Below are 24,819 nucleotides of genomic sequence, written 5' to 3'. Positions count from 1 at the left end.
AATGGAGAACCTGAAAAAGACAACGGGAAACCCCCATGGCCAACACATTGACACCTTGCAATCAAGAGGAAGGAGGTTTTCTTCCACCTCTCAGCAGGGAAGCAGAGCAGAGGCCCCAGCTCGAGAACAATGGACCAAGAGGTGTCAGAATACAGGGTTAAGAGCTGGCTTTTGGAGGGACTCAGCAGCTCTCACCTTGAATTGACAAAGACCCAGAGAGCCAGAGCCAAAAATAGAGTCCACAGCAGCTTGGCTGGCTTTTTGCACTGGGTTGGCCAGGATGGACTATGGGGCTTAACCTTTGCCTCTCTTTGCTGATCTAAGGACTTTCAGATTCTCTATGCCAGGGGACTAATAAATCCTACTCTATTTTGAAGAGGCTGCCTGGTGTCCCTGCAGATACTCCCTGAGAGCATTGCACCCCAAAGGGGAAAAGTACAAGCCGTCTGTAGAAGTTTGGCTTGGCTGGATTCACTGCAAGGAGCCAGGGAGAGAAAGGGATCACTGGTGCCTGAAGGCCCAATCTTGGAGGCACAGGCATGACCCTGTGGAGTTATATGGCCCCTTGGGAGTTCGGCACATTAAAAAGGTCATTCCCAAGGGACTGGTGACAGGCCGTGACATAGATGAGACCCTGTGGATTGTGACAGCCCCTGTAAAATCAATAGAAGACTTATGCTCCTAAATCACTTAGATGCTTTTGAAAATCCCACCCATCCCATGCTATAAATACACTGACCGGCCACGCAAACACACACACGGGCATAGAAGTGTTTGCTCACTGTTTAAAATGTGAACTCCAGTGTGGACAGAGTTTGACAGAGTAAGGAAGAAATTGGGACTTGCCAAGAGGAAGGGAAAGGGAGAAACTGAAGAGTATTAAAAAGACTTGCTGAGGTTGGCTGCCACCTGCCTGACAGTCGAGGCAATGGAATATACCACAGAAAGGTTTTTCTTGTACGAAGCCACTTACACAAACATTCATTGGCACTCTCTGCTGTTGCTCTTCTCCATGGCCGGTCATTGTAGAATGGAAGGCACTTCTCGCAGTCTACCCCAAAAGTGTTGTGTTTGCAGTTACATGACAGCTTTCCAAAATCATTCTTTACACACTCACTTGCATGGCCATTGCACTTGCACCTGCAGAACAGAAGAAACGAATAAATTGACTTCAATCATAATTCGTCTTAGGCTCCCCAGATCCAAGACACACACAGTAGGCAGATACCCCAGAGACTGAAGGTTCTCAGAGGTCTGGCCTTTTTCCTTAAGTATGGAAGTACTTTTGTGGAAAAATTAACCTAAGTTTTGGGGCAAGGACCCCTCTGGTTTCTGTGGCAGATCTGAAATTCTATAGCATATAAAAAAAAAATGGAGGCTTTTAAGTGAATTAACTATGAAAATGACCACCACCATAAATATAATATCATTTGTGTTAATTTTAATATTAACATTAAATCAATTTAGTTTAAATTTGCTGGAAAGTTTTGGATTGAATGCAAATACAACTGCACTGTGAACATTATCAGCAGGAGACTCATAGTTCGGTCAGAGACACATGGAACTTTCAGCACTCAAAAAGGGATTGAGAAACTGTTTTGGGTTGTGGTATCCAACAGACGGATGAAACTTTGGCACTAGGGACAAGATGGACCTCCTTTTTTTCTCCCCCCTGTGAACAGAGAGTGGGGAGAAGTGAAATTTTTAGAGGACCTTGGGCTTCTCACCCCAGGGAAGAAGGGTCTAGCTACCCTGGCTTGTCACTGCTCCTCCCTCCTGCCCACTCTCTGCTGGGAACCAGGGCAGCCCTGTCAATTTCAGGACTGAGAGGTAAAATTGACAAGGCTACCCCAGCTCCCAGCAGAGAGCAGGCAGAGAAGCCACTGGGCTTCTTCCCTCCCATCCCTGCTCGGGAGCCGGGGGGGCCAGCGGTCTGGGGCTTCTCACCTCACTCCCAGACTGGAGCATGGTCCAGCCACTCAGCTCTCCAAGGGTGCAGGGGACAGCTGGGCTCTTGCTGCCTGGCTTTCTTGTCAATTTCACACAGCCAACTTAAAGAATGCTGTGTCTACATTGATGCTGGGTCACCCTAACTACATTGACATAAGTCATACAGTCTCACTGAAGTGATTTTATTATGTCAGCATAGCAGGGGAGTTACATCAGTGGGAGGAGCATTTCAGTGGGTACGCCTTCACTGTTTTGTTGACAAAAGCTGACTTTTGTCGACAAAACTCTGTAGTGTAGAACACCCCTTAGATTTTGAAGCTCACTTCTGCACCAAGGGTATCTTCTACAGCAATACACAGGATGATCCTACTTGTAGGGGATTCTTTCCAAAGGCATGTAAAGCAAAGTCTCATGTTCACATGCTAACAGCTATTCCTCTAAGAGCATGTCTACACTATGATAGCCAACTGTGTTTTAACATGTTAACTAACATGACTGAATTCCAGAGTAGAAAAGGAACAAATGTTAAAATGAAGGTAGGAAAAAAGCTTTTCTTGGTCTACCTACAGTTTACGATCATGTTAGTTAACACACATAGAAAATGATTAGCAACGGTAACGCAGACAAAATCTAAGATCTAGGAGGGAGTGTTGTATGAAGTCTCCATGCTATAGCTATTTACTTTTGATAAAAGCGAAACAGCTCTTTCAAGATACAGTTTTGGTTAGGAATGATTACAGGCTTCATAAAACATATTTTATTGTGTTTCTGCTTTAGGATATCCCAGTGAGACTAAGTATAATTAATGTTCTTAAATTAGTCTAATGATTAAAGCACTATGCCAGTACTAAGTATGGCTTTTTATTAGTAAATATTTACTCACCTACCACCCACAGCAAAATCAGAAATTGCATAATAGTAAGACTTGAGAACTTTTGGATCATTAAAAACTTCGTCTCCAAAGGTGTTCAGACGATTGAGGGTCACTCGGATGTCAGTAGCCGTCACCCATTCCTAATGGAGATAAAACCCCCACCGGAATGAGACCAAAGCAAAGCTCAAATGCACTATAATGTTCCCATCATTAGCACTAGTATTCACATAAAAATAGGGTTAGTGCTAGAAGTCACTCATGAAGCCCACCCAAATGATTTTTCCTCCTTACTTCCTGAAAACGTGCCCTAAAACTTCTGCCATTCCCTCCAGGTTTGAATGTTTTTTCTTGTAAACCCCATTCAAATACATTTTCCAGACTCCTTTACTAACTCTAAGTGTTTCTCCAGTCCTCTCATGCCTTTACTCCTATGTGCTAACAAGCAGTAGGAAATATCTTCGGCAAAGAGAGAACAAGATACAAGTGCGTGCACTTGCAAAAATGCACAAACTGTAACGAACTGCAGTTCCCTTGCAAATCAGCACAGCAAGAATGGAAAACAAATCTAGTGTATACTTATTTGCAGCCAAACAACACACATGAGGGTGGTAGAGGCAGAGGAGGGGAAAAAAATCAAGCAGATCCAATCTACAACAGGAGAACTTCTCATAATATTTACACAGTACCTTCAACACCACTTCCTATCTTCCTCCAGTGTCAGCCAATGAATGCAATCTGCCCCCAGTGATCTTTGGACAATGAATGTCACTGGCCTCTATCCCCTTGTTTGTCCTCTAGCTTTTGCAATGCAATCTTCTTGCAAGTGTTACATGAGAGATGTGCAAGCAAATGCAAGTGCAGACAAGTGCACCATATCTGTGTGGTTGTATAAGCAGTATAATAAGCATATTCATGTTACTGCAAAGCACAGGTGTAAGTGTATGGAAATTAGTGCACAAATAACTATGCATATCTGAGTCCTGAGAAGGGTGTTGAGGTGAGCATGTTCATATTAAGTGAACCTTTGATCATTATCAATTCATCATACAGAGACACACACCACAGATGTTACTCACAATATTTCATTAACCTAATTTGAACATTGGCATTTCATTTTAATTGTCAGATCCTCTTGATGCTATTCTGTGAGAGAACCAGCTGCATGAGGAAGTTTACTGGTTTGGTTTTGGTTTGGTTTTTTGTCACTGGAAGAGTTTCTCTCTCTTCTTCCTCCAATCCCCCTTTTATTTTTACCTTGTATAACTGAGAATCATTCTGCTTATCTTCCAACTGTTGGAGATTGCAGAGTCACCCACATGGAGGTGAAACACAAATACTGAAAGGTCATCAAAGCCTGATCAGTGTTCACATCACTCTGTGCTTTTACAGAGCTTTGAGGCAAAAGGAAAAGGGAAAACAGATTTGAGTGTATGCTGATTGGAGTGGAAAACAGAAGCAGGTGGAAAAAAATTTGGCAGCTTTATTTCTCTTTGTAGAAGCAGCCTGGGTACATCATCAAGAAATAGGATGGGAAATAAAGTCAGTAACCTGGACACATCAGCACTACCTTCCACCTAGAGTATATCAGGAACAAAAACTTGCCTTATGAATGCTGAAATTAAAACTTAACAGCAAGAGAAATCTACAGGCTTTATTTCTTATGATGTACTTAATATTTTTCTTTTTGGATAATGGAACAAATATTAAAGCACAGATTAAGTCAATCTGAATAGAAAACAGCACTTTTCTGAAATTTATTCATAACATACATATAGATGAGGCAAGTACCCAGTTTCTAATCTTCATCTATTTTTCTCCATTATCTCTGAAATGCTAGACTGTCCCTTGTATCCAACAGTTAAGCCTACCACCATATCAGAGATACGGATTTAGTTTCTAATTGGTTTCCACAATACACAGATAACAAAGGGGTTACATGCCTTTTATTCAATTCCCACCCGCATACCTGTAACACCGGACTGTTGTCAAAGTTGTAGGCACTGGGCCGCCCCTCCAGTGTTGAAAAAGCCACGTTGCCACCTGTGAGTGGAGAGATGTCACTGAACTCATCTGTGCAGAGTGCCTGCTGTTCATCCTCCCCAGTCCGGATAAAGCCTCGGTTTAGTTTCTGATAAGTATTCTCGCAGGAGCCACTGTAGTACTGGTAAGGCACCCATGGCCCATCCTCCCTGGTGCGCTTGTAGATGGCAAAGCTCTCAGGCCGGCTGGTGTGAAACTTCAGGCGCACATATGTGATGTCAAAAGCCTTTCCTAAAGACAAAACATATCAAACACCGTGGAGATGAGACTCAAATGGTTCATTAGAGAAGAGAGAGTTCTGTGCTGTGTTTTGTTTCCTTAAACAAAGCAGTACCCAACCCTGTCAGCACAGTTCACAACAAGTAATGCATTATAAAACTTACAGCAAAGCCCTGGTGGAAACCCCACCTCTGAGCTCTCAAACTGGCAGAACACACAAAAAGGCAAGTTCAGAGCCATTGAAGCAGGACTATGACGGATGGAACATTTATGTAATTTCTAGATTATATTGTATTAAACTTCAGACCACTGTATCTTAAAACTCATATGACCTCTACACATGCATATACTGTTAGTTACTGAGGCTGAGTAACATTAACATTTGTTTTCATGTGGTCTGAAGAACTGGAAATAAAATCTGCTAAAAAAATTCTTAATTTTTTAAGATTAACTACATCTTAATTTTATAGATCATAAGAACAAGGATGTTTTCTTGTTATGAATCCCAAACTCACCACTGCCAAATCCTATTGAGTCCAAAGAGAGCAACTGATTCCCAAAACCCATCTCTCTGAAAGTTATTGACTCTTAGAACTCAGGAGTTTTGGGAAAGGGGAAATTTGTTTTAATTAGATAAGAGGATGTCAAGACTTTCAACATTGTTCCCAGCAGTGATGCTGGCTGTATGCCCCTGTACAGCACAGTACAGGTAAATAGAACTGTTACAAAGCAGTGCACTGGCTCCTCATTCCTTCAAGAGCTTCAAACCTTGCAAGGAATATGGGGAATTTTTAAAAAATACCCTCATCTGTTATCTAAACCGATGATGATGCAGTGCTGAAGGATAACATAGCAATGCACTTGGACAGAAAAGTTTCACTTATAAAGAGATGAGAGTTCATCTGAGTATTAATGGGATGTTGCTACAGAAGTACATTATCTATAGATTTTTCCAAAAGCTATGCTGTCCCAGCCCAGTATGGAACTCTCTGTATTGTGAGCCAGCTTGCAGTGTAGCATCAAAGTCTCATGACATAGTTGTCTATAGTACAGGTGAGGTGGAGACTTGATTTCCCGACTCCTTTGCAATTGAACTGGTTAAGTTTAGTGTATCCTGGGGGTACTTTCATATCAGTACGGGCAAGTGTCCTTACAGCACAACAGGATGACAGTGTGCTACAGATCGGTTGCCCTGGAAAACGCCTGTAACTATGATGCAGATTCAAAAAGCCACAGATTCACTGTACAGGGTCTACCTGTGTGTCATATGAACAGGCTAGACCTCTCGTACGTAAGATATAGAAGCTCTGTCATGATATGTTAATGGATCATACATATTTAAGAATTATGTCCTAGTCAATCACTCCTCACTCTTCTAGTGTTTGATTTGATATTATTTCCTGCAAATCCATCACTGGGAATAATACTGTGTTAACCTAAGAGTGAAGTATACACCAGCACAGCTACAGTGGAAAACAATCTAGCTTATACCAAAGACCCACACTTCCTATGCGGTTAGAATATCATGACAGCCAGGAGCCCTTATTGCTACCATCGAGTCCTTTTTCACTTTTCCATGACAGCCTTAATTTTAGAATTAGGATCTTAGGGCTTGTGTTCATTCATTTTATCTTCTGGAAAGGACAGAACAAGAAGGAATTTTCTGGCCAATAAGCTCAAGTCTCTGAAAAGAGATTCCAAATCAGGAATAATTTAGGGATTTACAAATGAAAGATGCTCCCTCCCCCTCATGACAGTGAACATAAAATGATCTGCCAACCCCATACTTATCTCCCAATTTGCTGTGGCAATCAGCAAATAATCCTCCCTCATGGATTCTTTCCAGTGATTGGAACATCCACCCCCATACAGCACACACGAACCACCCAGGGGATTCACACCCACCAAGAAAATATTTAACTCCTCAACGTTCTGCTACATTCTTTGCTTTGGTCTATGGCATTCTTGCCCTGTATCAGAGATGATGTGCAGATGTTTCGCTGAATGCCATTAGAATGGAATACTCAAAACGGAGAAATACTGCCTGCAATAAAAGCTACAGGGTGTGGAGGTGGCAGAACAGAACAATAAGAATCCAGCCTTCGTTCACTGAGTGCCAAGTCAATGAATTCTGTTGAAACCTCCTACATGGACAAATATTTTTAACTGCTTCACATTTCTGGGGGTGGAGGTGAGAAATCCTTTCTGCACTGGAAATGCAGTGGAAGTGCCGGGCTGTTCAGAAACACAAGTATTTCTGTTAGCGCAGTTCTAAGGAATTTCAGCTAAGCCTGGCGAGGCAACTTCCACCACTCTACAGTGTAGCATTGTAGAGGACAATAGTTACTGTATGCATTTTCCAATGATACAGACAGTGTGCACTGGCTGCTTTTCCTCAGTCTGGATTACAAGTAGGAAAAAAATTGAGTTTATCAATGGCCTGTCCACAGATGAAAGAATTGTTTCTCTACTGCTCAGTCACTAGAGAATTGGCTGCAATATGGGCTTACTTGCCCTGCCAATATCAGTGGGAACATCAACACTGTGAACCTGCATACAAAAGGGAATGGTTAACAGTGGAGTAATGGAAGGTTGTTCTCAGTGCTCTAAACAGTTAAAGCAATAGTGAGAAAGGACTGTTAAAATGCTTCAATCACCTTCCTCACGGGGCTAGCTGACTTTGAGAAAAGTTCCCAGGATGAGGTGTACAGCTGCACAACAGCTGTTATTGTTCCACCTCGGTGGACAGATTGTGCGCGCACGATCTCACTAATCAACAAATCCTCGAGCTAAATATATGCTGAATTTTGGATTAACTGCAGACAACTACCATATAGAAAAATTAAAACTACACATATACTAAAGCATATAAGGAGCTTAGATAGGCAACATGAGATTTATTTTCGCCACAAATACTCTTGGATGTTCAGTCTATGCCCTCCATATATGACAACCTTTTACCATCAACTCCATCCGTGATACATCTTGAAAAATATTGTTCAACAAAGCATCGTTCGTGGCAGCCACTAGTCACTTCTTTAGAATGGAAACTCTGGAATGGTTTTAAGTGATTGAGATAAACATCCAAGGCCTCATCTTCATACACAGTTGCACTGATTTAACTTTACAGATTTTTAAACCAATTTAATGAGGCCTGGTTTACACTTAAAAAGTTCGATCGACCTAGCTACGCCACTCAGGGCTGTGAAAAATTTTGCACTTTGAGTGTCGTGTTAGGTTGATGTAACCCTCAGTGCAGACAGATAGGTTGATGAAAGAATTCTTCTGTCAATCTAGCTACTGCCTCCCAGAGAGGTGATTAACTACAGCAACAGGAGAACCCCTTCCGTTAATGTAGAAGCACCTACACTGCAATGCTACAGCTATAGCAGCTGTGGTGCAGACATACCCTTAGTGCCACGCAGGGCATTGTACCCGTTTAAGAGTGGCTTTTTTCCAGTTAAGGTAAACATATTTTGTTTAGCTTAAAGCTACTGACTTCAACTGAATCAAAATAAACCGGGTTGAAATGGAAATGAGTTTGTCTTCCCAGCCTTTTTCATCAATTTAACTAAAATGTTTTGTTTTATATCCTACCACAAGTTAAACCAGTGCAACTTTCTCACATAGATAAGCCTCAACTCTTTAGGCTACTAGTGACTCCAGAAATGATTTTTGCTTCTGAAAGTCTGAGTGAGACTGGGCATTTCATAAATGCAGTCCTCATCTCACATTACCCAGCAGGTCACTTCTGCAACTGAAGAGAGGCAGATCATGGCAGATCATGGCAATCATCCTCAGAGAATGGAGAGTCCAGTTTCCAAAGGAAAGTGCCTAAAATAAGGCTTTTCATCAGCATCAATGATGACAAGCGTACACATAGCAGTAGTTACCCATGGGCAACAGAACCTGCATGGGAATGCATATATTTGGTCATCTGTTGTGTCTCACCCCAAAACGCTGCCTTTTAAAGTAAGTGCTAAAGTAGTGAATTTTAAAGAAAAATGTAATTCAGCATCTGTAGAACTTTTCATGTATGCTTACATTTTAAGGAAGGTCAAATTATGGGCTTAAAATACACTGATAGTCTAAGTAGTAATCTTGCATACTCAAAAACATGAACACAACCAATCTACTATCTTATTGAACTGCACCAATTAAACTCCATAAAAGGACAAGTCCTTAAAAAAAGGGAGACTATAGATAGTTTGGCCTGGCTGTAAATGTCTTCATTTCAAATGTCAACAGCCTGTTATATATATCAAAATAAAACACAACCACGACATAGGATAAAAAAGGAACAAGAGACTCTTGCAGACTGAGTGGCAGAGGGAAAGCTAAGAAATAAGTGTCCTCCATACTGCTTTCCGCATATCAATCTTACAGGGATACAAGTTTTGTTTAAAGCCAAAGTGTTCCTCTAGCATTCAATTATAGAATATGGTATTATTTTAATTGTGGTAGCAACTAGAGGACCTAGTCAGGGCTTGGGACTTCATCATGCTAGACATTGTGTACACATGCAACGAAATACTTCTTACCAGAATCTACAATCTAAATAAACTATCTGTGGTCCCGTACATTAGACATGGAATTGAAAGACAAGTAAACGCCTGAGTTCTAATTCCTGATCTGCTACTGATACACTGGTGGTCTTCGGCAAGCCACTTAAGCTCTGTCTTTTTTACCTATGGAGAAAACAGGAATGACCCTGACGGCACAATTTAAATTGCGCTCATAAAGGCTAGAATCTGTAAGGTGTTGATAATTAGATCCTGATTAAATTTATCTGATTTATTCCCTCCTTAGTGGTAAATTCCAGAAAGAGGCAACGGATGGTTGGGTGTGTCTATCATATCTATTTTCTATTTATCTGAATGGATGTTCTACGCAAAACTGCTGCCAGAACCTGTGCAATCTAACAGTAGTGAACTATGTCATAATTACACAATTTAATTTATTAACCTTTTACTCCAAGCTTATTTTGAATCCTGCTGATACACAGCCTAAAGAAACATCACAATGCCTAGATGGGAAGCTTGGGAAAGATGTGGTACTGGGTGGGGAGGAGGAGAAGAGAGTGGCTTAAATATACAAGTAGTCTGTCTCTCTCAGGTTTATCACTTCTCCTGCAGATAGTGTCTCAAATTCAACCCATCAATTCAAAAACAGCTTGTTACAAAAGAAGTATTTCAAAGTGAATGACTCCCATATATACTAACTTCAGCAGAAGTTTGTTATTTTTTTCTTTGGATGGTTTCTTGACATTCTTTTTTACAAGATTCCAACAACTGAGGCTGTGAATCCAGCCAGTAGGTCAAAAATGCCTGAAATCCTTCAACAGACCTAAGGGAATGAAGCCAAGATGCATTCCTCCCCTTTCCAAGCTGAGGTTGGGAACCTGGAAACAAACCTCACCTCATTCAGCTGCAGGAAGAGTCTTATGGGACTAACATGTGGAACTCTCACTACAACCAAGATTAGTAAAAGCTGAGTAAAAGCTGCATTCAGCCTTCATCAAAAAGATTATTTTCGGAGACAGCAGAGAAGAAAGGGAGGAGCGATTTGAAAAAAATATGGAAAATGAAGGAGAGTGGAATGTAATGTTTAGCTGAAAATCATACAGAATAAAATGCTCTAGGTGAACTTAGTTCACAGTCAATGTTCTCCAAAAGAAGCTTAAGGATCCACAGCAGAACCATGCAAGGATTTCCCAAAGTAAAACAAATCTGCCAGGTGGAACAGCCACTTTTCCGCAATGTACCAACAGGTTCTCTCCCACCCTCCCCCTCTTATTACAAGCTGATGCCCTCTTCCCTTCCTTTGTGCAGTTTCCTATAGACTGCAACTAGATAATGTAAAGAACAAATTATGAAGTATGCAAATAACCCCCTTTAGGTGCTAAGATGCTTTGTATGATTATCCACTGGGCTAAGAGGCAACTTCTTACTTTTCCCAGCTCCACCCATTATTCAAAGGGAACGTACAGAACATATCCATTACTCTGCACGCTGAAGAGATCGAGTGAAAAGAAACCATTTATTCCATAAGAACAATGTAACACTGTGCTTGTCTTCATCAGAGCATTAGATCATGTTATAGCACAACCTTGAGGAGTCACATTAATTTACATGTAGTTAAACAGAACTCTGCAGTCAGCATACCCAGAGGGCTTGTGTTTAACAATGTGTAAGCTGGTCCTGGGTAAATCATGCTGATCTGAAACCACAGTTTATCAAAGACCAGCTGATGTGATGTTAAGACACAATTTCTTCCTCTTTACACTGCCAACAAAGCTGTGCTCAACATGACCCCTCAAGGCTGCATTCTAACACTATCTGATGCTCTAGTGAAGACAAGTCCTCTCTGTAGGAACTAAGCCATGTCACTATTACTATACTAAGAACTTTCAGCAATAATTTAGAGAGGTGGAAGGAAACTTTAACTTCAATTTAAGAAGAAACGATTGTTCTCCTGTTTGTAGAAGCCCATACATGTCGGACCCTGACCTGTGCCAGGTACCTCTGCTAATAATAGACTGAGGTTGATTTCTATTTGGAGGTCTAGGCATTTACTTCTCAAGAGAATTCCAGCTGTTCATTAAAGCAGTTTATTGAAGCATGAGATCATGTGTGGTGGTGGTGGGTGGCTAATGATTATGAGTGCACCACTGTGGAGAGTGCAACAGAAAACACCTTAAAGGGGCCTGTATTTCAGAAAGTGTTGAGCACTCACCTGCTAAAAATGAGGTCCCTTCAAGATGTTAGGCTGCCAAAGAACCCACAAACACTAGCCACTTTTGAAAATATAGGCCGAAGTAGAATGTGAATAAAAAATATCTATATCCAAAGAATGAGCAAACTCATAGGCCTGATCCACAGTATAGAGGTAGGTTGATGTAAGGCAGCTCACATCGACCTAACTCTGTAAGCTTCTACACTAGTGTTGCTCCTACTGATGTAAGTCGTCCACTACACTGACTTAATAACTCCACCTCTATGAGAAGTGTAGCACGTAGGTCAATGTAGCTAGATTAACGCAGTGTCAATGTAGACACTGCATTGCTTACAACAGACTAGTCTGGCTGTCAGTATGCCACAATGCCCCACACTGACAGTCAAATCGGTGCAAGCGCTCCTGGTGAGAGCATGCACCTCCGACAGAAGGTACTAGGGGGGACATGGAAAACTCATTTAATTACTACGGTGGTTGTAGGTTGATGTAACTTAAGTCGACTTCATTTTGCTTATGCTTAAATACCTGTAGACAGGTACCACAGTGATGGGTGCCACCTAAGAACTTACATAAAAAGAACTTGGGTTCTGTAGATTCATTCCTGTTGCTATCTCCTACTGAATTCAGACATGTCCCAAAATTCAAACAGCATCTCCTTTAATTCCACTCAAACAGATCTCTTTCTTCAAAACAACACCTAATTTTCCCTGCGGGTATACTGAGTCTCAAAACTGCCCTATGGAATTTGAACTACACTACTTCAAACATCATGGGAGCAGGACCTGGGCTGGAGAAGGTATACTTAATGCTTCTAAACAATGTAAGAGATCAACAACAGTTTTAACATACCAAGGTTCAAAAAGCCTTAAAAGAAATAGCTTATTTCAAAACTCTACAGTGGGGATAGTTTCCTCTCTTTGGGCACATGAATAAGGCAAGAAGATTAGAGCCAGATAAAAGGAGGGCTGTGTTCATTTCCTACAAATTAATTTTCATTTAAAATAATTCTTTCCTCTGACTAACAGCAGGCATATACCAACACTGCCTGCCATAAAACAGAGTTTTGAACCCCTATCATCATTAAAAAGAAAGCGCACATAGTTTTTTACTCTACAAGTGCAAAATTGAGAGGTACTTGGAGATATTTATAATATGGGAGATAATTTAAAAAGAAAAAAACTATTTACATTTGAGGTGGGAGGTGTTTGGATAGGGCATTGCTAAAAGGATGTTTGCACTGACAGAATCCCAAGCCAGTGTTACTGTTGAACAGTAGGTAGTAGTGAAACTCTACTACTATTGGATGAATTGTTAATGGTTATCAGCAAATAAAGGTGATAGGTAAAAAACTTTGGCCAGCCCCTAGAATAGCAGCAGTGGTATCAGGAAATGTGACATACTGAAAACTATAAATATAGAATGGAAAATGCAAGTAGATGCCATTAGATCTTTAAAAGAAACTCCTGCCCTTGTCCTCAGAGTTAGGAATTCATCCTTACACACAAAAGGCCTCCTTGTACTCTGGCTCTTCAGAACGGATGGATAATTTACATCATGAAAGCATCCCGCCAGCTGGCACTCTTGCTACAAGTGCTCAATTGTGAGCAGACGCCTTCATGAGATAAGCATAGACTAACATTCTCCTCCTCCATTATCAATCCACTCACCCTCACCACACTATACTTTGCAAAATCATTTCCTTCTCTTGACTCTTCCTTGTTTCCCCAATGTGTCTGCCTAGTAGCTAGCTCTAATCTCTCTAGAGGGAGAAAGCTCATTTGAGAAGGATGTACTGCGCGCACACACGCAGAGAGTTCATGCCCAAGATTCAGGCCCCAATCTATATGGATTTCTTCAAAATACGAAGGCTATTGAGAAGGCTCCCGCCAACCTGAGAACCCAGCGTATAACAAAAAAACCTTTCAGTCAATTGCATCTCACATTATTTCAATCAGAAAGTGCTACACTCCTGAGCCCCTACAAGTATTTTATGCCTATCCACAACAGATTGTCTCTCTACCTTTCTGTTTACATTCTGGATAGCAGCCAAAACACTCTTCTCCTTCCTTTGATCCGCTGCCAACAATCTGAAAACACAACCCATTTCTGCAAGAATTCCCTCAGGAGCCGGATCTGGTGGGACATGGACAAAGACATGGGAGATAGGTTGTATTCAAAAGTCTTCCTGACCAGAATCCTGTCATGACGGCTATCTGCACTGCTTACATTTTTTTAAACAATTAATTGTTAAGGCAATATGTTTTAGTATAGGAAAGAAGTGCAAGGGAGTTCCTACTGCAATCCATAAGACTGGAACAGTGCAGTCAGATGCTGCCTGCATTCAGCTAGTGAACCTTAACCTGAGCACAGAAAAGCTGCTTTCTGTTGAGGGGGAGGGGAGGGAAGGAAATAACCCTCAATGTCAACTCTACTCCACAAACAGTGGCCTGTTTCTAGTCTCTTGAGCACAGTAGTTTCATAACAGCTCCAGCACCAAGACCCACAAAAAGCTATTTACGTAAATCATCTTGCTGAAAACATCTGTTAAAAAAACCCAACATTTTAATCATTAACATCTTCAGAATTGACAATGGAGGTCTGGAACACTGGTCAATCAATTCAAACAGGCCCTGACTGGTTCAATGGAAAAAAAAATCAAATCAATGAGGCACAGGAAAGCTGAGAATTTACACAGTAGGAAAACAAACAAGCTACAGTGAAACTGACTGGCTTAGGGGACTGGTAATGGGATACAAATACTTTTGCCTCTGGTCACCAGCTTAACTCCATCCCACAACAGTAAGTAAAGTGGGTTACTATCCAGCAACTATTAATCCTGCATCTTTCATGGATGCCTAAATTAAATAAAGAGTAAGAGTTTATTTTAGAAGTATTGAAGCAGAAGGAAGAAAGGCTATAAGCAGCATAATTTACACTGCTCGGGAACAAAGCAGACCTAGGAAGGAAGCTGATCTAAGGCCATGTCTATATTAAGAGAGCTTTGCTTTGTAGCTATACCGGCTGCAGCTTATACCAACAAAGCTGCACTTTTACCAGCTTATTCCACCCTGAATGAAACAAGCTACAATGGTAAAAGTGCAGTTTTGCTGGTACAACTATGTCTACACTGGGGACTGCTGCTGGGCTGGCTACATTGGTCAGGGATCACACCTCTTCACACCACTGACAGACATAGCTGGCCTGCAGAAATCCATAGCCTAGAACGGTGGTGTTTTGGGGGAGAATGGGAAATAAGAAAGATCATAAAAAGGTATTAGAGCTGGTACCGATTCAAAAAGGCAAAGCTCCAAGATCAGAACTAAAAGATACTAGTCTATTCAAGATAGTTGTCTGCCAGCAATGGGAGAGAGTAACACCAGTTGAGTTAATGATTCATTGTCTACCTTGTTTGGGAAGGAGGAAGAGGAAGGGAAGGGAAGGGGGGAGACTGTTCCTGTTATTAGCTTAACTGAGTTTACACACAGGTCCTGGGGCCTTTTTTAAAAGCCAAGGTTAGCAAAAATAGGAATAAGGGAGGCAGGAAACAACTCAAAAGTGAACAAGTCAGACTAATTTTCTTCAGGGTGTAACTGACAAATATACCCCTTGTGACCTGTCCGTGCCTAGAGCAGTCCACCTGAAAATGCCAAGGTCAGGGCAGGCTGCAAAAGGAGAGCAGATTCTCTCAAACTGGTGGGTAACACTAAAGTTAGATTCCCTGACCAGTCACATCACAAACAGTGCTCTTGATTTCCCACACTGGATATCAAGAAGCTACAACAAGAAATACACAGCCACCTTTATTGCATTTCAGTCTCTGGCTTCCAATCAGCAACTAGGTCCAGTAAAGAGGTAAGTTATTTAAAACTCTATTCCCTTTACCAAAATGTTCTCCTGATCCCCAAAAGATCAGCCACATTGCCAGATCAATATAAGTTTGGATCTTATCCAAAATACCACGCTGCCAGCCAATCCTTCAGTAACTAAAACTAAAGGTTTATTATAAAAGAAAAGAAACAAACAGATGAGAGATGTTAAATGATTAAAGCAATCAGATACACACAAATGACTTCAAAGTCTATACATATCAGGTTCTCAGGAGAACTGTGAAGTTTGCAGGCTTGCAGAGTTCCTCTGGTGTACATCCAGTACCTGGATGGGTCTCAATCCTTTGTTTCACAGCTTCAGATGTAGAGTATTTAATCCAGAGGTAGGAAGCAGGAATGAAGACAAGATGGAGATGGTGCAGCTGCATTTTATAGTTTCTGCCATGAGGCTTGTACTTCCTTTGTCCCAAACACAGCCCCACACACAGCACATGGCATGGAAAAGCCTCAGAGTCCCCTGTCCATAGGCACGTTCTTACATGTCCTGGTGACTCATAAGGTGTAGCCCCTGGGTTCTTTCACTGGATTCATTGTACATTTGAGTTCCCTTGATGGGCCATTAAGCAGGCTTAGTTTCTGGGGTGTCACCCAGAGATACAGCACAAGTTGAAATACAAATATACCATACCTATTTAGAACTCATAATACAAAACTGATACATACATATAAATGTGCTTATAAATCTTAATGAATCATGACTTTTCCATTGATACCTTGCATGGCCTATCCTATACGAAATTTATTGCAATTGTGTAATATTGGTATCAGTAATATTATAAATTATCATTCATAGTCCACACAGCGTCACACCTCTCCTCCATCATTCAGATCTGCAGGAAGAGACGGCATCTCTTCATTGTCTCTGTGATCTACTGACCATACAACACAAGTGAGGTGGAGTTGCATGCAACTTTCAGCCATACCAGCACTGTCCTAGTGGTCCCACTACTTTCTGCCTAACATAAACTTTGACTTGCATAATAATTGAGATCACAGCCTTTATGGGTGGCAAAGATAAACTTTCTACTCTGATCCGATGCAGTATTGTCCAAGTCTGGCGTGACTTGCCAGATGCTGCTCTCTTCTAGAACCAGCTGCATACAAGGAAGACCAAATGCAGTCGAACCATGGCAGTTCCACTGCTCTAGAAGGAGGAAGGGGAGACCATGATGAAGACACTCAAAGGCATGCCATATCCTCAGCATGCTGTTGTGCCTCTCTTTAGGAGAAGTGAAGAAGTTTAAGGGTCTGATGATGTGGGCAGGACATCATGGGGAAAGCAGGGAAATGACCAGCAGCAGATCTGATTACCCCAACTCCACCATTTCAGGTGTGCACAGGGGCATTAGCTGCTGCAATACAGGCTACGGAGCAGCTACTGCATACCAAGGTGCTTGCTGATGCTCCCTTTTCCAACTTCAGCACCTCTTAGATTCACTGTGCAAAGACTCAGGCACTGTGCAGCAGACATAGCATTTAAACTAAGAGAGATGTGATCTACCATTCAGTCTCAACAGACAAACATTGTCCAACCAAATGTTGACAATTTAAAATGCCAACATTATCTATGGCACTAATGAGTGGAGCATGCAGCATTCTGGGACTCTGGGCACCGCTTGTGAAAGTAACGTCTATTTTTAAATTGACTATGAACTCTGTTCTGCAATTCTGTTCTGTTCTGCAATTTTTGCCTTGGAAATGTGTCTGCATTTCATTTTCCATTTAGATGCTCAATTCTCAACTGGACATCCAAGTTCTGGTTCAATAGAGATCAAAAAACCAAATCAGAGAGTGTCTTCAGGTGTGCCTGCTCCTCCACTTCTAGTTCCCTGAATTTTATTTCAGGACACCACCACTGAAGAAAGGGAAATTAATGTATAATCTCTCCCTCTTTTCCTGTTCCCTCGAATACCCTCTCGCCTGCAAAACACATACACACGCAAGCAGCTTCTCCATTCCTCTTATTTGTGCTCATCTATTCTCCTCCAATCACCATCCCCCCTTCACTTTGCTCACTTTTCTCTTAATTCTGCTCTTCTCTCCCTGTCCCTAACTTGCTCATCCATCACTCCTTAGATCTTGTCAGTTTTCATCCATCTCCACTTTCATCCTACAATTCTCCCACTTCCAGTCCTGCCCACCTACCAGTCAGTCAGAAATACAATAGGACTGTAAAGAACTACCCTATCATCCTTCTTCAAGCCTTGGTCCAAATATCAATGTCCTTCACTCTGCCTAAAACATAGCTAAAGCATGAAGCTGAACAATCAGGCACAAGACTGCTAAAGGAGAGGAGAGGGAGAGTAGTATCGTATGCTTTCATACTGCCAAAAGGAAAGACAAGAACAGTTTAAATACCGGTATTCCAGGGTTATGGCTGCATCCCTGCCCGTAAGCCATGCAGGCTACCGAGGAGGTAGATCAGTACTGTATATATTGAGAAGAGGGGGAGCTGTACTCGAAATTGGTTAACCCCAGCAAATCTCAACTGTGCAACATGCCCCACCTTCTACTGGCAAGCACTAGATATTGTTTCCCTTCATTTGGATGAGGAAACCGCTGATGAACATACAGTATTTTGTGAGAATAGTGGGTGATTCCACTCTCTGGCACACAAACAGTTGCTTTCTGGCAAAGGAGGTATACAGCATAAGTAGATGATGAGAGACAAAGGTCTATAAGCCAAAAAATTATACGTTCAAAATTCACACCAGTCCTCAAATAGGAGATGGGTAGGGAGGCTGACATTCTACAGATAAAATACTGAATCAAGGATGCTTTCTACCAATCTTCAGTGAGGGTCTAGATGGCAGTTAAAAAGACTTCAAACCACTTTCCAAAATGAGAAGGGAAAAAATACTGTCCTAGCCAACATGTCCTGTCTGAATAAAATGGGTTTTAATGGACCGCAGTCTGCAGGATAATCTATCGTTATGTATCTGGCTGCACTCCGGCACAAATACTTGCAGCATTTTGAGATACTATGAATATGGAAGGACGGGGGGAAAAAAGAAAAGAAATCTAGCCTACTTTCTACAGTCTTCCAGGGCACTGGTAGAATGTAGCATGAGCTGCAAAGTGACAAATTCCACTCTAAGTGGAAGCTTTCAATGAAGAAGTGTTTAAGGGGAAATATATGCATTATGAAATACATTTATTAATTCACTTTAAATATTAAGGATTAAGAACTTACAGTGCCTGCTGCCCATAGAGCTTAGAAATGCAACCGTGTTTACAGAGTGCGAAGAACAGGACAATGTTTGCAAATCATGCACCACCAAAACACAAATCACCCTGGCATGCAACACTCCATTAGAGACAATTGGCACATGGTGTTTTAAGAAAAAATCCCCATGTAATATAACAGGTTGAATAATATGCCCTTAAATAGGAAGGAAGGAGGAAAAGTTTAGGACTCTGGGAATTATCATGGCCTTTAACACAGTGGAACTAAAATGAATTCCCACCACCCCCATTAGCTCATGCATTCTTCCAAACAATCCTGAACAAAGGCACCATTGACTTGTGTGCGTAGGCGGCTTAGGATAGCAGAGGGCTGTGTAGTGCATTATTGCATGATGATCCAACATTGATAAGTCATTATGGCTGCTTATTCCAGCCTACTGTCCAATAAAAAGGCTAATTTCCCCTGCACAGGCTGAAGGCAACTCAGCACAAAAAGAGGTGTACACTTGCCACATCTCAGGCAGTCAGTGAAGAGTCACATACCTTGCATCCCAGTGTGCAGGGCCAGGATTTAAAAGTCAGAAAGTGATGGCTAACACAGAGAAATAAGGGAAGCCACCCCTTCCTTCCCTTATTATTTGTACAACTTTGACATGAAGATCTTGCATACAGAGTGAAATGCCTGAAAAGCCAGCAATGTTTATTCACTAGGGACAAGACAGCTACAAACTAGCCAGATCAATACTATTCGGCACAGGAAACCCTAAAGTTCCTCCTTAGTCAAAAGGACAAATACTTAAATAGATTGCACGTTACACAGTGGTGCACATACCTAGATTACAGTGGATCAAGAATCCAAGTTCTACTTTTAGAAGGTTAAATATTCTCATCACATATCCAGGTTGTCAAACCACACCCCTCCTCTATATATGAGGATCAACAGGTGTGGGTCGAGCTCGGTGCAGTTACCCAGCTGAAGTTGCAGGTGGCCGTACAATGAATCAACTGCTCCTCCTCTGATGGGTACCACATATAAATGCACACCAACAGAAACAGAGGTGAGCTTCTTTTCAAAGTGGCTCCTTATTCCCAAGAAGAATGGAAGAGTTGCCCTTGAAAAATGATACCATTCTGGAAATTAAAGAGGAATAGGCTCTTTGTTTTAGTCTCCGTAGGATTAGAAGATCATGGTTGAGAGTACTGTAGGACAATTAAACAAAAGAGGTGCAACTCTTACATTAGTGGCATTCTGCAAAGGGAACACCACAGTTTCTTATAAAAAAGTATTATCTCTTTATAAGTAACATTTGCAGCCAGTTCCACTTTTAAACATGCCGGAGGGAACCTGGTATCACATAGGCAAGTTTTAATTTAACTTCTTGGAAGACTCTTATCTTGAGGCAGAGATATCACTCACTAGTATCTAAAGCAAACAAAGTGATATCACTACACTCCATGAAAGATCAAAATGGGCTGGCACCATACCACAGGAATTTCATTACAAAGCTATTAATGGAATTATGAAATACAGTTTCAATGTCTTCATTCTCTTCTCATCCCTGGGACCAGAGCAACCCTCTTATAAACACACTTCACATACAGTAGTTTTGCTCCCAAGGCATACCACAACCACCAGACAAAAGTTCTCTACAGCTTTAAGCGTTATTCATAGCTTCAGAGTTGGAATTATTTTTAAATGATTTACTAAATTGTGTCAAGTCAAGTTAGATTTTAATCTCTCAAAAAGAGTTTTAATCTGACAATTAAAAACAGGGAGAAAAACAAACATTCTCAAAGTTATATTCCAGAATCTTTTGGGAGTGGAAGGGAAGACGCGATGGACCTTGGAGGAAAAAGGAATTCAATTCTATTATAAAATGATTAACTTTATAATTCAGATGTTAAAGTGGCTGAAGTTAGGAAAGTCAATGGGATGGCTTCTCGTTACCAATACCTGGCTACTTTGCAAATATGTATTATTTTGTAATAGTAAAAATGCATTTCTCTGAATCATAGCAGACAATGTCTGTAGAGTACTCTAAGACAACCTAAAGAGTTTGGTGACCAATGCAAAATAGCTATGTGATTGCACTTGTCCTTCAAAACACAAGAGTATTAATTGATTCAGAGTTTAAAGCCAGAAGGAACCATTAGATCTCTAGTCTGATCTTATATATATCACAAGCCATTACATTTCACCCAGTTACCCCATAGACTGACCTCAATAATTTGCATCTGGCGAAAGCATATCTTCCTGAAAGGCATTTAGTCTTGATCTGAAGACTCAAGAGATGGAAATTCCACCATTTCCCTTTGTAGTTTGTTTCAACAGTTAATCATCCTCACTGTTAAAAATGTGTGTCTTAAATTGTATGCCTTCAGCTTCCAGCCATTGGTTCTTGTTATTCCTTTCTCAATTAGATTAAAGAGCCGTTTAGTAGCCAGTATTTTCTCCCTGTGAACATTCCTATATACTGTAAACAAGTCACCTCTCAATCTTTGATTAAGATCTTTAAGTCTATTAGTGTAAGGCATTTTTTCCAGCTCTTGAATAATTTTGATGGCTCTTGATATTCACTTGGGACAAATGGAATATTGCAAAGTTGCAGTATTTCTAACCATTTTACAGTTTGGTAAGACAATACAGAGAAGTTAATTGACATTGCCAAAGCTACAGCAGGAGACTGCATCTGAGACAGGGATAGATCCCAAGACTCTGTACTCATAGTGGACTTTTGTGACAACTAGATGCCATTCCTTTATTCTTACTATGTACATGTAGTGCCATACTTGACGAAGTAATGACCCACAAGTTCCAGAAGCCTAAAACATACTAGTCAGGGGCAGGTAGGAAACATGAGAGAGAATGCCCTGGTGAGAAGCCTAGCATTCTTTACAGCACCTAAGCAGCCATCTGCTGGTTAGCAGTATAAGGCAATTTGAAGCCTTCCTTCTACCCTTGGCTGCTGGAAGGGAAGTGGGTCAACACATGCACACCACACACACAGCGCAGTGAAACTGACTCAAGTCAAATTAATTCCACTCTGCTACTTCTTCTTCAAGTTGTGAAGCGCAACGGAAGTACTGGTTGCAAAAATTAAAAGACAACCGTCCAAACATGAGCCAGTGTGCTGCTGTCATCACAACCCAAAAAGCTAAAAATTTCCCCACATAAAGCAGTTTCAGAAGAATGTGATGATTATTTATTTTCGTCACTCCACCTCCCACTCACCATTCAGGCAAAGATTTTTTCAAGTCCAGATCATAACTAATATTGCTAGTACAAGACAATGATATTTCTGCTAATGTCATCCATCACCTGTCATGTAACAATGATAAAGAATCACTGAAAGAGAAGATTTTTCCGTTTGTTTAGCACTGAACAGGCTTGCTTCTAATAAATATACAGCAACATGTATTTTATATAAAAACCCTATCAAAACAAGACACTCCACTACACACAGTTCTCCAGCTGGGGAGAGGATAAGAGAACAACCAACATGTGACGAATGCTTAATGTGCACAACGACTACTATAAAGTGATGAGCATGGGGTAAGAATCCATACAGAATAGAATAAAATAGAAGTTTTGTTAGAATAAGGAAGCATTGTCTCCAAAGTTCTTCTCTATTCTTCTGCATCACTGTCCAGTTTCTGCCCCTAGACCTTCCCCAGTCATCCTCCTGGCCTGGTTTCCTCCTATAGATTTACAGTAGCAGAACACATATCCTCACACTATCTTTAACATATGAAGTTGTACTGTAGAGCTAAAGTCTGAGTCACAGCGAGATGTTTTATTATATTGTTCTTTCAATTTATCAAAATGCACTCTTCTCATTATACATTTTAAGAGTTGATACATCATTTCTCCCACGCACATGCACCCTCCCCTACATTTGAACAACACCCACATAGACCATCATCCTCAATCCACCACCAATAGTCTTACTCCCTTAAACCACTTGCTGAGGGAGGGCCTGGGAAAACAGACAGGTTTCCCAAAGCTACTGCTCGAGTAGGACCACTTAGTAAGGTCAAGTACACCACAAAGCCATTTCCGAAAGCAGCCTTCAATAAATCAGAAATTAAGTTTCTTTCAAAGTCTTGCTCAGTTATTATGGCAGCAAGAGAGAGTTTCACTTAAACCCTGAACTCACAGTGAACACCTCCCAGCATCGGTCACTTTGACTCTCATTCAGTTATCATAATTATGGAGTATGGTTCCGTGCTATTTATACAGGAAAACAACACATGCATACTGAAAGTATTCATGAAAGTTGCACAAGTGTATAAAAACAAAGCAGCACAAATAAGTACATACTTAGAGAGGGTAGGTGTGCAGATGGATAGAACAAAGAAAAGAAAGGCACAAATATAGTTATCAGCTATATTATGCACCTCTAAGAACTGAAAGGTGGGTTAGCAAAGGAAAGAGACAAGTCATAAACAAGTTTAATATACCTACTCTCCCATCCTCAAAACAATTCACCTGGATTATTTTGGAATCACACTAGCCAGGAAATGATATAGAATTATAATGACTGGCACTTCAAAGGGAATCCTAATTCCAGCCTTTCCAATGCCTCCAGTTGCAAACAAGGTTTTCCTCTTTTTTTTCTTTTTTTAATTAAATCCTTTTAGGTTTTTTTAAGTTAAAGAAAGAATGGATCTGAAGTAGCTTTACTTCATGCTCCAAAGCACCTCTAATTACACCTGTAACAAACCTAAGACAGGGAAGGTATAGTGGACCACAACCTCTCTCCTTTCAGGCTAGAGGATCCCTGCCTGCCTAAGGATAGAGTAAAAGATCCAGAGCTGACAGCCCTTTGTTATGGTTTTGTGCTGCAAATTAGCTTCACAGACTGGAAGAATATTTCCCTGCTACGTAAAAATATTTTAAAACAGCAACAGATGTAGCCATTTTAAAATGAGATCTCACATCTGGAATGCCACTGATGCATCAAATAAATTTCCTGCTAATCATATCCTACTGCCCACAATAATCGTTTAGGGCCAGTGGTTATCACATAGCACAGACCACTGGCATCTCCTGTGCTGTATTTTCCTAAAAGCAAAATAGTGGGATGAGGGCTACTTGGCAGAGTAAGACACTAAAGTGTTCTCTCATCTAGATGCCCATGAGTAACTCCCACTTATGCTAATGAGAACTATGTATACCAAAGGCGGACTAGGCCCCTAATGTTTCAGAATCTTTGTTAACAGTGCTTGTATGTGGCAAATGCATTCTGAAGGAGTGGCCATGCAGTTTCTTCCAAAGCTCTCCAAAGTATAAACTGCTAGAGCTCCTACTATTTGAATACTTATTCCCTGTGGGTAGTGCTCTTGGTACTTAAAAACCTAGATCTGGGTTTCAATAAAAAAGCGTGGACCAGAAACAGCTGCAAAAACAGTTACTGAATGAACTCCAGACAACACTATAAAACCCACCCGCTTCACAGAGAGTTGTTTGCCAGCTACTAGGATTATTTAACAGAACATTTCCAGTGAGGTCACTGTAGCACAGGACTCCCTGTGGCCACTCTTGCAACATACACCTCTTTTAGACAGGATCTCAAAGGCTAGAAACAAAGCAGGCCATGCTCTACACATCCTGGGATGTGTGTACTCTGACGTGCTAGTTCACAGTGAGACTGCTTCACTTCTGTTACATTTACACGAAGTGTAAATAACCTTTTATCAGAAGATATTTTTCACAAGAGAGACACTACGAAAAGTCCAAGACATAATTTACAGAGTAATATTTCAGTTTTCTCAGCTGTGCACACAGATATGGTGTACCTGGTATAGACCTTTAAAATGCTGAGTGGTTAGTGTGAGAGCCTATTTTACAAAATACAGAGGCATAGATTAAATTATACAACTAGTACTTCCTCATCCATCACACATTAAGTGCTGTGAGAATCATTT

At 41.0% G+C, this 24,819-nt stretch overlaps 1 protein-coding gene across 2 annotated transcripts in view; it reads right to left on the bottom strand.

Moving 5' to 3' along the window:
• Positions 1-24,819, bottom strand: part of LAMC1 (laminin subunit gamma 1) — a 106,721-nt gene that overhangs the window by 27,769 nt on the left and 54,133 nt on the right. Inside the window, exons 1-4 of one of the 2 annotated variants that reach the window (XM_067535175.1) lie at positions 5,599-5,682; positions 4,791-5,095; positions 2,834-2,964; positions 974-1,140 (exon numbers count right to left, since the gene is read on the bottom strand). In XM_067535175.1, the coding sequence (XP_067391276.1) occupies positions 974-1,140; positions 2,834-2,964; positions 4,791-5,095; positions 5,599-5,650 (655 nt within the window). In that variant the 5' untranslated portion in view covers positions 5,651-5,682. Of the gene's footprint in view, positions 1-973; positions 1,141-2,833; positions 2,965-4,790; positions 5,096-5,598; positions 5,683-24,819 lie in introns of those variants that run through there. The other variant, XM_067535174.1, reaches the window with a different exon arrangement.

The sequence above is a fragment of the Emydura macquarii genome, unplaced genomic scaffold (assembly GCF_026122565.2).
Source record: "Emydura macquarii macquarii isolate MOO-44397 ecotype Brisbane River unplaced genomic scaffold, CSIRO-AGI_Emac_v2 contig_3477, whole genome shotgun sequence".
Lineage (NCBI taxonomy): Eukaryota > Metazoa > Chordata > Testudines > Chelidae > Emydura > Emydura macquarii.
The sequence above is the reverse complement of the archived record's forward strand: the minus strand, read 5'-3'. Positions and strand labels throughout refer to the sequence as shown.